The sequence below is a fragment of the Mirounga angustirostris genome, unplaced genomic scaffold (assembly GCF_029215605.1).
Source record: "Mirounga angustirostris isolate CCGP_5_RB_7025 unplaced genomic scaffold, mMirAng1.0.hap1 SCAF_5, whole genome shotgun sequence".
Classification (NCBI taxonomy): Eukaryota; Metazoa; Chordata; class Mammalia; order Carnivora; family Phocidae; genus Mirounga; species Mirounga angustirostris.
The window spans coordinates 47,226,261-47,244,613 of NW_026991713.1; the positions used below are offsets into that span (position 1 = coordinate 47,226,261).

At 37.5% G+C, this 18,353-nt stretch overlaps 1 protein-coding gene across 1 annotated transcript; it reads right to left on the reverse strand.

Moving 5' to 3' along the window:
* Window positions 1-1,455: 1,455 nt before the first annotated feature.
* Window positions 1,456-7,106, reverse strand: LYZ (lysozyme). Its single transcript, XM_045872994.3, has 4 exons — window positions 6,884-7,106; window positions 5,114-5,278; window positions 3,435-3,513; window positions 1,456-2,637 (listed from the first exon to the last, which is right to left on the reverse strand). The coding sequence occupies exons 1-4, from the start codon at window positions 7,017-7,019 to the stop codon at window positions 2,571-2,573; spliced, it is 447 nt and encodes a 148-aa protein (XP_045728950.1). The 5' UTR covers window positions 7,020-7,106; the 3' UTR covers window positions 1,456-2,570.
* Between the last annotated feature and the right edge of the window lie 11,247 nt (window positions 7,107-18,353).

The window sequence follows — 18,353 nt, forward strand, 5'->3', positions numbered from 1 at the left end:
AAATACTTCACAGTAGAGGTCACTTGCTCAAATGACCAAAGTAAACATCATCAGTAACAGAACATTTCAAAACTGTGTGCCACCCGAGAGGGTACAATGGGAACAGCACAGCATCACTTCTGTGGTATTTTTGCCAAAAATGCACAACCTAATCTAATCAAGAGAACAGCAAAACAACTTTAAGACATTTTGCAACATAACTGGTCTGTGGTCTTCAAAATTGTTAAGTTGTGAAAATCAAAGGAAAAAACTGAAGAAATGATCCAGATTGAAGAAAACTAAAAAAAAAAAAAAAATGGCAACAAAATACAGCACATAATTCTGAATTAGATCTTTCTATTGTGAAGAACTTACAGGGACAATGGATGAAATTGAATGGGCTCTAAAGAGTAGGTGGTAATAATGTATCAGTGTTAGCTTCCAGATCTGGGTGATGTTTTGAGGTTATGTAGGAATCACACACTGAAGGATTCAGGGCCACATGGGCACCAATTTACTCTCAAACTGTTCAGAAAACTTAAGGCCTTTGTACTGTACATGTAAATTCTGGGGAAAATTGAGTTATTTCAATGTCTTTAAAAAGTGGGAAAAATCTATTAGTTTAGAAGTTATATTTCAGCAAGGAGAGACAAATAAATAAGTAAGTAAAATATGTAGTCTATCAAATGGCTATAGGCTTGAGTGCTGGAGCACTCCCTCAGTTAGAAACTAAGTAACAGAGGAAAGGCCAGTCAAGGACTGAGAAGGGGCAATCCATGAGGAGGGATGTGAACGAGGAGGAGGAGAAGCTGAGGGGGAAAAAGCTTTCCAGAAGTATGAAGTGGTTCACTTGGTCAAGTGCTACTGAAAGATCCAGTGAGATAACAGAGATCACTAGAATTGCAAAGTCTTTGAATTGCAAGAATCTTTGCAAGGTTACCAGGACATTTTGTACAATGGCAGGGGATATCCAGCAAAGAGAGAGTAACTCGGGATGCAGGAAACACTCTGCTAACTTGGGAGTCATGAGACGGATGCAATCCGAGATTGCATGTGGAGACCCTGCCATTGGCAGGAGCGGAGGAAGAGAGGATGGGCCCAGGGGAAGGTGTGATCGTTGTTACAGTGGCAAGGAGGGGGGAATTTCGTATGAGCTTGCTTCTATTTTCTCAGTGTAATGTGAGGTCAGGTCATCTACTGAGAACAGAGAGGGTGAAAAGTGAATGGTTGGATGTGTGTGCTGGGGCTTTGAAGAGAGAGGAAGAGAACTAAAATAGTAATAGTCATTTTGGAGAGTGGGGCCCCCACACAGAAGGAGTGCAGAGAAGTGACTCGGATGGCCATGCAGACTGAGGGCCCATGCAAGATCTGTGGTTATCAAAATGAGATCTGTCAGAATGCTTATGGATTTTTCCAGCAATATCCAGCTGTTTGGGTACAGGTAAAGATATAGAATATATTAAGAATACCAAATAATTATATTTTTTAAAGATTATTTATTTATTTATTTGACAGAGAGAGACACAGCAAGAGAGGGAACACAAGCAGGGGGAGTGGGAGAGGGAGAAGCAAGCTTCCTGCGGAGCAGGGAGCCGATGCGGGGCTAATCCCTGGGATTAGGACCGAGCCGAAGGCAGATGCCTAACGACTGAGCCCCCAAATAATTCTTTTTTGAATACACATATTTTTTTCTTCTTAGACACTAGTTGGGTCTAAACAAAGAAAGACAAGTTATGAGTTGCAAAGCCTCTAATGATAATGTTTGTATTATTTTTATAACATGCATAATTTCACACCTTTGGTTAATCAGCAATTACTTCAATACTTGCAAAGTCATTTGCCTCAAGATTTAGTCATAATGCATGAATCTAAGTTAATAAAATCAAAGAACAACAACAGCTCATCCAATCCTTCTTTATATTCCTTCAGGATCAGAAAGATGCATAGAAGAGTTCTTTAAAGGGCCAAAATAGATTGACATATAAACTGTCAATTTATTTTTAAAGCAGTATGAAAGCAACATTTCTGAGAAAATATTTAAACCAAGGTCACAGTTTAGAAAAGCAAAATTCTTAATTCAGGCTGTCGTCATTTTTAGCCATTTGGCATTCTGCTCCTTTTTAAACTTTATATTGCCCAACAGAGAGTGTTTTTTTGTTTGTTTTGTGGTTTTTTTTAATTTTTTTTTTTACTGTTTTTGGAGAGTACTGAACAGATGCCTATTCAGCTAGGATTTTGCCTAAGATGTTTGTTTTTAAGATTGTTTGTTACATTTTTATAAAATATTGGGGAGTACTAAAGATTAAGTTGGGATTATTTCTTTAAGAACTGACTATATTGGAGATGTATTTGATAGGCAAGACTTTAGATAAGTTTTCACCAGCATTATTCTATTAGCAAACTGAAAAATGTTACAGGCTATCAAATAAACACATTTCGTAAACATGAAGACTTTTAGAAGAAAGACCATATTCTGTTCCTGCTTGTGTAAAAGTGTTATTTGAAAGAATGGTAATGTGACCTTTCACTCAACCAGTACTCCCTTAATATGAAAAAGAGATACAATGAGCTGCAGAAGGAAAACTCCACAGTTACACTCCACAATTCCGAACATACTGAGAGACGTCTTGGTTTTCACAGTGTGCTGTCCATGCCACCCTGTAGAGAAAAGCGAAACAAACACTGATAAGGTCAAAACATAGCTTCATTGTAATAGACACACTTCAAATCCTCTGGGAGAACAGAATGTTTTACTGGTAAATGGACGACAGGCTGCAGATAGATTGGGTATTTGCTATTTATTAAATGGAGATATGTACACCAAGTATGTCACTTCTCCCCAAAGCCCAGGATCCCCCCAAAGCCCAGGAACATGAACGTTGATCTATGCATTCTACAATAGTAATTGCAAAGTGCTTTCCACATTTACTTAACTCCAAAAGCAATTTCAAGATAAGACAAGGAACTGGTAGAATGTTGAGAATCTTAAAAACTCTAGAAATCCTCTAAAATAAATTGAAGGGGGAAAGAGTAAGATTCTAAATCAGATGAAACAGGCTGTTTCTATGTAACTCATTGTTTAGGGTAAGGCTAAAGCAGCAACATTCAGTTCTCAGTAGCATACTTTGGTCTTTGAAAATCTTCTTTCACTTCTCTCTTAACACGGGCAAAATAGCTGTCCCCTTTTATTTATTTATTTATTCTTTTTTAAATTAATTTTTTTATTATTATGTTCAATTTATTATTATTTTTTAAATCTTTTGAAGGAGAGAGGGGGGCTGGGGGGAAGGGTAGAGGGAGAGAGAGAATCTTCAGTAGGCTCCATGCCCAGTGCAGAGCCCAACGTGGGGCACCATCCCAGGACCCCGAGATCATGACCTGAGTGAAATCAAGAGTCGGACGCTCAAACTGAGCCACCCAGGCGCCCCCCACCCCACCTTAATGCTTAAACGTACCATGCGCGAATGCCATTTGGATCACTGACAACCCTCTTTGCACATGCTACAGCTTGAGTGATGTCATCTTTCAGCAAATCTGAAAAAGAGGTGGTGAGGAATGAAAACAGCTTCCACAGAAATTTCATTTTAAGTTTAGATTTAGTCAGCTTTATTCTCTTAGGAGGATGAAAGAACATAAAATTATTTTCTAAGAGTCCATTTATCTGTGAATGTTGGGGGAAAATTTTTCTTCATTCTATCCCATTTGGCATGAAATAAAGCATTCTGTTTCTCATTTACCAAAGTCATGGAAAGCTCTGGAATTGTTAACTAATATGACAGAAGGTTCTCTTTTTTCTAGGCACTGTAAAAAACAAACAAATAAACAAAAAAAAACCAAACACAGACTAGCAATTTTTTAATCAGCAGTTCTGCCACCAGAAATCTATCCTAAAGAAATAATAAAAATGTACCTAAGATGTATGCACAAGATATTTCATAGCATTTCACAAAGGGGGAAAAGCAGAATAACCTAAGTGCTTACCAATAAGAGCTGGACTAGTAAGTTATAGAACATTTATATGTGGAATTCTTTCCATCCTTTAAAAATAATACAGATCTGTATTTGTTGACATAGAAATAATTTTGTGTGATAAAGAGCAAGCTATAAAGCAGTAAAAATAGTACAACTTCATTTTTCTTAATGCACATTGCTTACATGTTTGTATGTAGGTACATTTGTGCATGATATAGCTTTACATTCATAACATGATTGATACATATTGTGGAAGAATATACACCAAAAGTTACCAGTGGTCATAAATCTCTGGGGAGTAAGGATTTTTATTCAATGGCCACATTTTATTATATAATAAAAGATTAAAAATAAATTAAAAATAAATTAGCTGGATGCAAAATGTATTCTAAGACTAATCTTGTCTATTAGTAAGTTTAACATTAAAAGATTTAACAATATCAATTTTACAATACTTCTCCAGTATTTTATACACTGAATATTCCACATGTTATTTCTATCTTTTATATGAGTTCAAAAGAATATTTGTTTCACCCCAATTAAACAAATCCATAAGATAACTTGTTAGGTATAACAATAATTATATAAGAACTGTATTTTCTGAAGAGGCAAACTAAAGAGTTGAGAAATGAAAAGTCATCATGTTTCTAATTCACTTTAAAATCACTCAGCAAAAAGAAAAAAATACACGTAAAAAAAGTAAAACTGACAAAGTGTTAACAACTATTAAAGTATGTGATGAGCATATGGCTGTTTATTATACTAAAATCTCGAAATTTCTATATATTGAGGACATTTCAAAATAAAAAGTAAAAACAATTTTTAGAAAAGGGCCCCACCACCAAATTATCCCTAAACCTCCCCAAAGAAAGTGGGAGAAATGGCATGGTTTTCGACAAAGCATCAATATGTTCATTTATGATAAATTAATCGATCATTTTAGATTACATTAGAAAACTTGAACTTTTTATGATGTCATCATCAGCTCTTTAATTTCTTAGGGAATTATGAGGATGATCATAAAGAGTTTCTAGGCACTGAAATAGAGTTTTTCTAGGTCCCTGATGAACCTTTCAAGACTCTTTCATTTGTACGGAACCCCTGCTCTCGTAAGTATGACTAGATGAGTCCTGTGCCGCCACTTAAACATCGTCTTTCTTACCGCTGCAGGGTATGCGACAGGCGTTCACGGCTCTGGGCGTTTTGCCATCATTACACCAGTAGCGGCTATTGATCTGAAATATCCCATAATCAGTGCTTCTGCTTCCGGGATTGTAGTTTGTAGCCTTTGTGTTATAATTACTTTCCCATCTGGCCAAACACATCCCTGAAAAAAACTTATTTTTAGTAAGAAACATCAACACCACATGATGTATTTCACATACCATAATCAGTTCTATTTTGCTATTCTATTTTATTAATGACTTACTTTATAAGTGTAAAAGTGTCTTTTCCTTATAAATATAAATATATGTATATATATTTAAGATTTTATTTTTTTAAGTAATCTCTACACCCAACATGGGGCTTGAACTTACAACCCTGAGATCAAGAGTTGCATTCTCCACTGGCTGAGCCAGCCAGGGGCCCCCAAATATATTTTAACACTTTAGTGAGAATCCTTTCGTTTGCAAGTCATTTTGTAATACTAATACTAGTATTACAAAATGTATACTATTAGTATACATACTATTAGTATACTAATACTAATACTAAACTAGATAACATATTTTTAAAATATTAAAATAGCTGTTTCTTCCATTGTCATTACCCTTCCCCTGCTCCCATCCTCAGGCAAGATTTATCCTAGGATGGAAAAATCAACAGAGTTGTTGAGTGGATCTTATAATTAATAGCAGATACATACATACGCTGATGGAAAAAATGCTTTTTATTAGGAAAAATAAGAATTTTCTGGGAGAAATAAATTTTCTTAAGATACCTAAAGGTGAATTTGCTTATCAAATCAGAATCTGAAAAACAAGAGGTATAAACAGGAAAGACTATTTCATCCATCCATCCACTCGTTCATTCAAAAGCGGTTACCAAGAGGAAATGTTTGAATTCAACCTCAAAAATACAGTGATCACATTGATAAATGTGAACTAAAATATAAAGTAACTTTTACTCAGACATATCTTGAATTAAGTGGAAGAAACTGAAAAATAGTTAATAAACTATACTGAGTAAGAATAGGGACGCCTGAATGGCTCAGTAGGTTAAGCACCTGCCTGGGGCTCAGGTTGTGATCCCAGGGTCCTGGGATTGAGTCCTGTATGGGATTCCCTGCCCAGCGAGGAGCCTGCCTCCCTCCCTGCGTGTGCGCCCTCTCTCTCTTTCTCTCTCTGACAAATAAATAAAATCTTAAAAAAAAAAAAAAAGAATAATAAAATACTATTACAAGCTGCATTTCAGGGATCCTTATATAAACAGTAATCAAGGGGAAATAGGTTCCTACTGCCCCTGCACTGAGAGTTCAACATAGGGTTTTAAAACTTTGCTGTTAAAAATCCCATGGCATGGCAGAGAAAAATCCTTATTGCTCTAGGCTCATTACCGTTGGAACCAAGTTCCAAACAGAAAATGCCTGGCGTCAAAGACCCAGGACTTGACAGATAGTCCCGGTGCTCAGATAGACCTTTCAGTCAGCCTACACGTGCCACCGAGTCTGAGGCAACAGACAAATTTAGCAGCCCCAGAGGAGCACAATGGGTCCTGGTATCCCTAGAATGGCAGGGAATTTTGCCCTCCCATGCCCTCATTCCTTCATCTGGCATATCTGATTCTAAAGAAACAAGCTGATATTTTGAACCATTGACCCTCAAAAGAAATAAAAGAAGTCCATTCATTCAAAGCCTCTTTATTACTATTCATCCTCTATCTGTCCCACACCAGGCTAACTATTTGGAAGGATGAAGAAGAGTTAACTTACAGTTTGCCAGGCTGACACCTTTAAAGCCAGCCAGCCCAAGTCTTTTCAGAGTTCTGGCCAGTTCACACCTTTCAAAGACCTTGCCCTGGACGGTGACGGAAAGCAGGAGAAGCCCCAGAAGAAGGGGAGCCTTCATGTTGACCGGGAAGCCAGACCTCTAGGCTGACCGGGGAAGGCTGTGCTCAGTACTTAACATCTTTTCACTTCCTTCTTCTCCTAGTGGCTGCGGGTTCCACCCTTTGAGAGATGTGAAAAACAGGAACTCTTTATTGGTTTACTAACTTTGAAAGCTCTTTTTTTTAATATTTGAAAAGAGCTATTTTGATGTCCTAAGAATTACCCTACAGGAAAATGATGAAATGGCATTGTTTAAAGACCTGGCTCATGAAGAACTGGGAAGTAGGACTGTTTCCAAACCAGGAACTGTCTCCTATTTTATTATGAATTTGAGCAACTGTAAAGAAAAAAAAAAACCACCCTGAATGAACATTTTACACAACAGAAAAAGAGCTCCAATTTTTGATTTTGCATTCACTATGTTGTCTTCATCTTTTTCACTTAAAATTATTTTCTATACTCTTTCCCCAAAAGCACATAACATGTTACTTATCATTTTAATGGGTATATAGCATGATACCATATTGCTCAGCCATATTCCCACTCTAAATTTTTTGTTGCTATTATAATTTTTTGCTTATAAATCAGTGTTTTACTATTATAAATAAGCCTCACGTGAACAATGTTTGTAACTTTTTGACAATGCCTTATCTCACATTTTGATCTTAGAATATAAGGGGTCATTTTAAAACAAGGGAATTTTACCATCAAACCTAAAGAAGAATAGCAGTATATGCCACCTGAAAATCTTCCGTTTTGGCATAAGGATTCTTTTGAACTGAAGGCAACTGAGAAGAAGCAGATCCAAGAAAACACTCTGCCCTCCCTCTATATACCTGAAAACAGAACCACCTAGGTTTGTACAGGACTTAATCACTGACAACTCTACATGCTCATCAGCCACAAGACCTCACAGGACCTCAAATAACAAATTTTACTGACTAGCTATTATCTTCCAGTGGCCACTAAATATTTATCTTCCCACAGTTTGCTGCCCTTAGAAGCCTAAAACTCTTTTCCTCTGTCTTGTTGTTCTTCTAAAAATGTACTGTTCTTTGGTTAAGATTGTATGTAAGCCCAAATTCTGGCCACCTCTTTGAGTTACTCATCCCTGCATTTCTCTCAAATATATATGAGATACCCATGTTAATAAACTTATTTTTGTCTTGCTCATCTTTCTCTTGTTACAGAGCCCCAGCTGAAACCCTAAAAGAGTAGAAGGAAATCGAATTTTCTCCTCCTGTAGTTTCTGGTGATGAGGATGGGAGAGTAGAAGTCTGGAAAACTCTTCTCTCCCTAGAGACTGCAGCTGATGTATGTGGTAACTGACAACAGACCAGCAGAGGTAAGAGTTCTTACCATGTCAGTCTCCCAGATCTCTGACTATAGCGCCCAGTCAAGAGAGGAGTATAAAACTTTTCTTTTCCTTTCCCTTCCTTTCCAAATTCATAATGGCAGGAGAATAACATCTGAAAAAAACAGATCTCAAATCATGACTCTTGTGAATTTAGTTTTGGGTACCTACAGATTATTGATTCTTCCCTTCCCAGAAATAGTCATGTTTTCCTTTGTCTGACTTCTGTATTGTTTGTCATAGGATGAAAATCATAAGATGAGACTCTTCATTTGTCTTGTTTCAGGTACTGAGAACCTGGCTTTGTAACTAGTGAGAATATTCTCTCTGGTCTCTGCCTCTTGCGTAGGGCCATGGTGGGGAGAGTGCACCTTGTCAGGCTTGCATGGGGCAGCGGGCCAGCAGGCTAGGGGGCTGTTGCTGTCTCTATTTTCCTTTCCTCGTTTGTGCTGGGAAAATTCCTATTCCAGTATTACTTTCTGGTAACACAGGTTAGTGGATCTGTGAACTAAAGTGTCTCCTTTGTGGGAGATAGAACTTTCTTTACCACCTGTGACAGTGAAGGTCTTTGCTTTCTTAAGCTATCTTTGGAGGGGCTCTGCATCTCAAGAGGGCTATACCGTTTGCACTCTCTCTGTGTCCAGGGTTAAGCCATGAAAGGCTTACCGATTTTAAACCATGAAAAGGCTTATTGGTTTGGAGTCACAATTGAGGTAGATATACCTTTGAAGATTTGGACTTTATATCTAAAAGGATTTTTAAGAGAGCTCTCATCCTAAACAAACAAAAGGTCCTATTGGTAACTATAGGAAGATGAGATGAAAGAAAGAAAGAAAGAAAGAAAGAAAGAAAGAAAGAAAGAAAGAAAGAAAGGAAGGAAGGAAGAAAGAAAGAAAGAAAGAAAGAAGAAAGAAAGAAAGAAAGAAAGAAAGAAAGAAAGAAAGAAAGGAGAGAAAGAAAGAAAGAGAAAGAAAGGACGAGAGTAAGGAAAGAAGCGAGAAAGAGGAAGGAAGGAAAGAAGGAAGGAGGGAAGCAAAGAAGGAAAAGGGAAGGAAAGGAGAGGAAAGGAAAGGAAAGGAAAGAAGGAAGGAAGGAAGGAAGGAAGGAAGAAAGAAAGAAAGAAAGAAAGAAAGAAAGAAAGAAAGAAAGAAAGAAAGAAGAAAGAGAAAGAAAGAGAGTAAGGAAAGAAGAGAGAAAGAGGAAGGAAGGAAAGAAGGAAGGAGGGAAGGAAAGAAGGAAAAGGGAAGGAGAGGAGAGGAAAGGAAAGGAAAGAAGGAAGGAAGGAAGGAAGGAAGAAAGAAAGAAAGAGGAAAGAAAGAAAGAAAGAAGAAAAAGAAAGAAAGAAAGAAAGAGAAAGAGAGAAAGAAAGAAAGAAGAAAGAAAGAAAGAAAAGAGAGAAAGAAAGGAAGAGAGTAAGGAAAGAAGAGAGAAAGAGGAAGGAAGGAAAGAAGGAAGGAGGGAAGGAAAGAAGGAAAAGGGAAGGAGAGGAGAGGAAAGGAAAGGAAAGAAGGAAGGAAGGAAGGAAGGAAGAAAGAAGAAAGAAAGAAAGAGAAAGAAAGAGAGGAAGGAAAGAAGAGAGAAAGAGGAAGGAAGGAGGGAAGGAAAGAAGGAAAAGGGAAGGAGAGGAGAGGAAAGGAAAGGAAAGAAGGAAGGAAGGAAGGAAGAAAGAAAGAAAGAGGAAAGAAAGAAAGAAAGAGAAAGAAAGAAGAAAAAGAAAGAAAGAGAAAGAGAGAAAGAAAGAAAGAGAGAGAGAAAGAAAGAAAGAGAAAGAGAGAAAGAAAGGAAGAGAGGAAGGAAAGAAGAGAGAAAGAGGAAGGAAGGAAAGAAGGAAGGAGGGAAGGAAAGAAGGAAAAGGGAAGGAGAGGAGAGGAAAGGAAAGGAAAGGAAAGAAGGAAGGAAGGAAGAAAGAAAGAAAGAAAGAAGAAAGAAAGAAAGAAAGAAAGAAAGAAAGAAAGAAAGAAAGAAAGAAAGAGAAAGAGAGAAAGAAAGAAAGAGAGGAAGGAAAGAAGAGAGAAAGAGGAAGGAAGGAAAGAAGGAAGGAGGGAAGGAAAGAAGGAAAAGGGAAGGAGAGGAGAGGAAAGGAAAGGAAAGAAGGAAGGAAGGAAGAAAGAGAGAAAGAGAAAGAAAGAAAGAGAGGAAGGAAAGAAGAGAGAAAGAGGAAGGAAGGAAAGAAGGAAAAGGAAAGAAAGAAATAGATACAGAGCAAAGTCTTGGCTAGTATGATGGGGGAAAACCCCACATACTTCCTTAACTAGATTAAGAAGTAGAGATCAGACTCAGAACAAATGTTAGGAACTGCAAATGGCACTCAAGCAGATATGAAACATGAAAATACTGATAGCCAGGAAATAGCTTTGACAAAAGCACAGAAAATGCACAAGCCTTGATTTATTGTCCCTTACTCTGTAAGCAGATCCCACGAGGTCTAGGCTTTCCCATAGTTCTGGCCTCCACTGCAGGAAAAAGAAAATTCATCAGACTGTCCTACCCTTAATAAAAAAAGAAAAATTTCATAGTAATGATCTTTGGTTTTTGATAGTAGGCAAATATGCCCCTGAGTTCCTTCTTAGATAAACCCTATATCCTTTCTCATTCCCTTGGAAATATTAATCTTACCATGTTTTTGAAATGTAAGTATCCAAGGAGAAAATTGGCTAAAACAACTCCTGAGACTGGAAAAAAATAGGTTTTTAAAAAACAAACTGCTACTTGATATTGCTATAGACTCCTTGCCCGAAATTTAGTCCACAGCCTCCATAAGATTATCTACAAAAGAGGGCGCCTGGGTGGCTCAGATGGTTAAGCGTCTGCCTTAGGCTCAGGTCATGATCCCAGCGTCCTGGGATTTAGTCCCGCATCGGGCTCCCTGCTCCTTGGGAGCCTGCTTCTCCCTCTGCCTCTCTCTCAACCTCTCTGTCTCTCATGAATAAATAAATAAAATCTTAAAAAAAAAAAAAAGATTATCTACAAAAGACAAACAAAAATCTTAAAAACTTTCTCCACAAATATTGATAAAATCTTTAGCTATCTAAGTGGGTAAACCTAACTTGTTCCACCTTACAGAAACACCATTTAGATCTAACTATTCTTTTATACGGTAGTGAGTTTTGTATTATTGTACTTGATATGTGGCTAAAATTTTTAAATGAAAGCTACAAGATCTCTGCTTGCTTCTGTCTGGATGTTTATGTGTGGCAATGGATGTATGTTACATAATATGCGGTATTTTTCTCCCTCTGGATGGTAGTCCTAAAAACTAACTTGTGGAAGAGTTCTGTTAATTGGCTTAAAGAAAATATGAGTACTAAAAAATATATATATGTACTTAACATAAATTAAGGCTAGTGAAATTAGCTTACGTCATCTCTACTAGATATTTGAGATTATAAAGTTGGAAATTCAACCTAAGAGCAAAACATACAATAAAAATGATTTGCTGGGATGCCTGGGTGGCTCGGTTAAGCGTCTGCCTTTGGCTCAGGTCATGACCCCAGGGTTCTGGGATCGAGCCCCGCATCGGGCTCCCTGCTCAGCGGGGAGGCTGCTTCTCCTTCTGCCTGCCGCTCCCCCTGCTTGTGCTCTCTCCCTCCCTCTCTGACAAATAAATAAATAAATTCTTTTTTTAAAAAATGATTTGTTTAATATATGTCAACATGACAGAACAAGCCATATGTGAAATTTTTGTAACTGTTTAGGTTCTTTGAGAGACTAAAGATATTTGGATCTGTTAATAACATGTTCTTTTTGCCACATCAAAAAATTGAGCTATGAAAATGCATGTGTAGAAATTACAAAATGGCGTATTCATAAATACGCTAACCTACTTACAATGTTAGGATGTAGCAGACAGTTCACAACTGCTTACTTCTTAGCTTTTATTGGAAACTGAGTTTACTAAAGGTTAAGAATTCCAATGAATATAAGTGAAACCTACATATAGAAATAATAAGGGTAAAGAAAAAAAACTTTAGGCAAAGCATACAGGGATAGTAAAATGTAAATTTTTGATAGGGAAAGGTATGAGGTATGAGAATGCATTTTTGTTAAGGGGAAAGAAGTAATTTGTCCTAATTTAGAGGTTATTTAAAGGTTATTTTAGACTAGGAAAAAAAGAAAAGAAAGGACAAAACCTAAATGTACATAGAAAGTTAGGAAAAGAGAGTGAGAGAGGCACTAGGAAGCGGGGGGAAGGGAGGGATTGTTATCTTGTGTGGCCAACCTGGTGAAAATTGAATGAATTTATTATAAGGATTTTAAAAGTGAGCTTTAATAGCATCAGGGTGCCTATACAAAACTGGAATTTAATTTTCTCTCTCTGTTAAAAGAACAAAGTTTTCTTGGATTATTGTAAAAGATTTTTCTTTACCAGATAAATAACTTGACTGGAAAACAAGGATTCTGTGTCTTATTATTATTACTTTTTTTTTTTTTTTTGGATTCTGTGTCTTATTAAGATAACTGCTTGTACTTCATGTTCTTTATCAGGTCTTTGATTACTTAAAAAGACTGAGTCATCTCAATATTAAAAGAGAGAAAGGTTTGTTCCTTCAGGTGTATTTGCCTCTGAAATCTTTTATGGTCAGTTTGGTTAAATAAGTGACTAAATATTATTGCAAGTAATCTGTCATCTTATTTAATCAGTGTTCAAACCTTTTGACATTTTTTACAACTTCCCCAAATCAAATTTTAAATAAAGTCTTTTTGACCTTAAACTAACTGAGATTTGCCCAGGGGTCCCTGGAAAATCTCAAAGATTTGTTCTCTGTCCTTATAAATAGAGAAATGTTAAACCAATTAGGTTTATCTGCTATGTTAAATTACATGAGAAATATTGTCAAATGAAAGGCATGTTTAACTTTCCTTGGGTTATATTTGTATGGGTATATGTTATTAATATAAGTTTTCCAGAAATTATAAGAAATTCCTAGAAATCCGATATGTACTGGTATTATGTTATCTGTCAGAATTCCAGTTATCATATTAAAAGGTAGTATGTCACATAAATCCCCAAATCCTTGTTAATTGCATTTAAATGAGCTCTCATCAGATCTTTAGCCACACTATTTTTTTTAAAAAATTTCTTAAAGATCTATATATTTATTTTTAGAGAGAGTGAGAGAGAGAGAATGCGTGAGCAGGGGGAGGGGCAGAGGGAGAGAGAATCTCAAGCAGATTCCCTACTGAGCCCTATACGGGTCTCCATCTCACAACCCTGAGATCATGACCTGAGCTGAAACCGAGTCAGATGCTCAACCGACTGAGCAACCCAGACGCCCCCAACCACACTATTTTAAGTCTTTGTCAGCCACAGATAGTTATTACTATACTCTGATTCTTCTGTGAAAACTTTTGAAACTGCTAACCTAAGATCAAGCAGAGCAAGAATTAGGGACTAAATGAACTGATGAGGTTATTTATAACTTTCTTTTTTTATTATTTTTTTAAAGATATTTATTTATTTATTTATTTGAGAGAGAGAATGAGAGAGAGAGAGCATGAGAGCGGGGAGGGTCAGAGGGAGAAGCAGGCTCCCCGCCGAGCAGAGACTTCAGGATCATGACCTGAGCTGAAGGCAGTCGCTCAACCGACTGAGCCACCCAGGCGCCCTATTTATAACTTTCTAATGGCTTTTTGTTTAATACACTACTGAAATGTTTTACAAAAACAAAAGATTTAAAAAAACCAACAACCAAAAGATTTAAAAAAAAAAAAACCAAAATAATTTTTCCTTCCCTACATTGCCCAAACACATATATCCAACTATGTGCTACCTTTAAAAATAGTTATCTTGGGAGGCTCTGCACATTTGAAAAAACTATGCTGGCAGAGCTCAGAAGGAATTGTGCTTCTCTGTATGTGCTTATTAAGACTGGTTCTGAGCCACACGAAATGTCATCATTTTGCACTTACCCTTGTTTTTCATCAGTGGTGGTTCCTGTCTGCTGGGCTCTAAGATTATTAACTAGTAGTCACTAGCAGTGACTACTTGATTCCTGTTATTTGTTCAACAATAAACAATAACTCCTTTCTTTAGGCTAAACCTAATTTTAATTCCTGAATAATAAGTAGACAAATTTTCAGGACCCAAATGAGAGAGAAACCAGTTAAAAGAGGTAATCTTTGGTTCTCTCTCTTTTTTTTTTTTAAGATTTTATTCATTTATTTGAGAGAGAGAATGAGATAGAGAGAGAGAGCATGAGAGGGAGGAGGGTCAGAGGAAGAAGCAAACTCCCCGCCGAGCAGGAAGCCTGATGCGGGACTCGATCCTGGGACTCCAGGATCAGGACCTGAGCCGAAGGCAGTCGCTTAACCAACTGAGCCACCCAGGCGCCCCTCTTTGGTTCTCTTTATATTCTTTCCAAGTCAATGCTAAAGAACATCTAGTTATTAGCCATGCTAGTTTCACCCTGCCACTCATGAGATTAATTTATCTTTTCACACACCTGAGCAGTTATAATTTGGTTGGGTTGTATGTGGAAATACTTGCTTATACCACATCCTGAACCAAACAGATAGCATGATATTGTGTGACCACTTCACAGGAAAGAGGTGTTTTGGGGCACCTGGGTGGCTCAGTCGTTAAGCGTCTGCCTTCGGCTTAGGTCCTGATCTCAGGGTCCTGGGATCGAGCCCCGTGTCGGGCTCTCTGCTCAGCGGGGAGCCCGCTTCTCACTCTCCCTCTGCCTGCCGCTCTCTCTCTCTCTCTGTCAAATAAATAAATAAAATCTTAAAAAAAAAAAAAAAAGAAAGAGGTGTTTTGATCCCCTTAATGATCTCCCCTGGAGCAGATATTATGGACAGTGAAAACATCTAATCATAATCCTATTATATCATTTGAAGTAGGTTTAATGAGCAAGTTATTTCAAAGTAAAACAGCAAGTCGGGCGCCTGGGTGGCTCAGTTGGTTAAGCGACTGCCTTCGGCTCAGGTCATGATCCTGGAGTCCTGGAATCGAGTCCCGCATCGGGCTCCCTGCTCAGCAGGGAGTCTGCTTCTCCCTCTCCTGCTCCCCCCTCTTGTGCTCTTTCTCTCTCTCACTCTCTCTCTCAAATAAATAAATAAAATCTTTAAAAAAAATAAAAAATAAAAGTAAAACAGCAAATAAGCATGATTTGGAGGCAGAGATTTTTTCCCCCAGAAATTCTGTATGTACCACATGTTATATTTGATGCAATATATGCATTTTATCATTTTGGGAAAGGTATTATGCATCCCAGAAATATGACAATAATGATAATTTATTCTTCCCAGTTGTTTCCCATGACAAAGAAGAAATAATTAATTTTGATGTGTCTGACAGTTTGATCTCAGACTTTTTTGACTATTTCCCAAAACCAAAATTATCCTTAAAAGAAAAAGATTTGCTGGGGTTTAAGACAACCTCTGTTAAAAGTGGTGGGGTGGGCACATACATTGATCTTTGCTCCCTTCCCAGGTCCCATTAAAATATCAACAATACGAGTTTTAAAATAAGCCAACAAGGGCAAAGTAAAAGAAAATTAGATAACAATAGATGAAAATATCAAAATTTTGTAATAAAGGAAGGGAGTAGGTGAGCGGTAAGTAATTTAGCATGATGAAAAAAGCTAACACCTAAATACCTGCAGAAGGGGAAATCAATAAAAAGCAAGTTGGGAGTACCTGGGTGGCTCAGTCGTTAAGTGTCTGCCTTTGGCTCAGGTCATGATCCGGGAGTCCCAGGATCCCATAGCAGGCTCCTTGCTCAGCAGGGAGTTTGCTTCTCCCTCTGACCCTCACCCCATTTGTGCTCTCTTTCTTGCTCTTTCAAATAAATAAAAAAAAATTTTTTTTAAAAAGCAAGTTGGTTCTTGCCCTAGAACCTGGAAAAGACTCGGTAACTGTGAAGGCAGGACTGCAAGGCATTGCTATAAACAGGAAGACTGGTTGGAAGTCTATACAGAGAGGTGTTAAACACCCTGATCTCCCCCAAGCCAGGATATCAGATCACTGTCCTTTTAGAATTCCAAAAAGAGAATGGGAGGACTCTCTTTTGGAGGATGAGCTAGAGAGACCCTAGACTTAAGACTCAAGACACAGCTAAAGGCAGGGGTACAATGTCATAATGAAAAGAGGGAAACTGAGTAAAAGTCTGGAGCAGTAATTTGCAGTAAGCCAGTCTCCTAGCTCTCAACCTGCTCCTACTAAGCTCCTTGATTTCCAGCTGTCAAAATTACCTTGCAGGCAGTAGCTGGTAAGATTTCTTTCTTTCTTTCTTTCTTTTCTTTCTTTCTTTCTTTCTTTCTTTCTTTCTTTCTTTCTTTCTTTCTTTCTTTCTTTCTTCCTTCCTTCCTTCCTTCCTTCCTTCCTTCCTTCTTTCTTTCTTTCTTTCTTTCTTTCTTTCTTTCTTTCTTTCTTTCTTTCTCTCTTCTCTGTTTTTGTTTTTATCTTTCTCTTTTATTTCAAGTTTTTATTTAAATTCTAGTTAGTTAACATACATGGTAAAATTGGTTTCAGGTGTAGAATTTTGATTCATCACTTACATATAACACTCAGTGATCATCGCAAGTGCCCTCCTTAATGCCCATCACCCTTTTAGCCCATCCCCTCCCACCTTCCCTCCAGCAACCCTCAGTTTGTTCTCTACAGTTAAGAGCCTCTTATGGTTTGCCTCCCTCTCTCTTTTTTTTTCCCTTCCCCTATGTTCATCTGTTTTGTTTCTTAAATTCCACATATGAGTGAAATCATATGGTATTTGTCTTTGTCTGATTGACTTATTTTGCTTAGCATAATACAGTAGTTCCATCCACATTGTTGCAAATGGCAAGACTGTATCGCAAGATTCCTTTCTTAGATAAATGTCTGAACCAAGAGAAAGGACCTACATACACTAATATTTGAGGCCCACAGTGAAATGGCCAGTCCTCCTCAATGGTCAGTGGTAAAACCCACTCAAGCTCATAGATTTTCCACTCAGCTTTTTATGCTCAAATCTTAAATATACACAACTAGCAAAGATTGCCAGATTCTTGGGACACCTGGCTGGCCCAGTCAGTAGAGTGTATGACTCTTGATCTCAGAGTTGTAAGTTTGAGCCCCATGTTGGGTATAGAGATTACCTAAAAATTAAAAAAATTTAAAAAATTAAAAAACAACAAAGATTGCCAGATACTTGATGAAAGCCACTAATGTGAAAGATCAAAATAAACACTTAGAGAAGAGGAACTCAGAGGAAACAGAAGCAAAACAAAACAAAATATAAATCATAATGACTATCTCAGAGAAGTAAAAGAAAATATCACATCTAGGGACACCTGGGTCACTCAGTCGGTTAAGCGGCTGCCTTTGGCTCAGGTCACGATCCCAGGGTCGTGGGATCAAGTCCCACATTGGGCTCCTTGCTCAGCGGGGAGCCTGCTTCTCCCTCTGCCTGCCGCTCCCCCTGCTTGTGCTCTCTCTCTCTCTCTGACAAATAAATAAATAAAATCTTAAAAAAAAAAAAAGGAAAATATCACATCTATGTAACAAGAAAGGATGCTTTAATAACGAAATGATCAGAGAATAAAAAAAAAGGAGCCCCGGAGATTTAAAAATATGACCACATAGGGGAGCCTGGGTAGCTCGGTAGGTTAAGCATCTGACTCTTGATTTTGGCTCAGGTCATGATCTCAGGGTCGTGAGTCAGAGCCCCTCATCAGGCTCTGCGCTCAGCAGAGTCTGCTTGAGGATTCGCTCTCCTCTCTCTGCCCCTCCCCCTCCATGTGTGTGTACTCTCTCTCTCTCAAATAAATAGATAAATATTTTTAAAAATATGACCACATTAATAAAACATTTAATAGAAAAATTAAGAGATAAATTTGAGAAATATTCCTGGAAATAGAATAAAAAGACTGAGATGAAAAACAAGAGAAAAAGATGAGAAAATTAGAGAATAAAGAAATCAAACATCCAATTAATAGGAATTCTTAAAAGGAATTACAGAAGAAAAAAACAGAAAACAAATGTGTAAAACTGAAGGACACAGAGTTCCATATCAAAAGG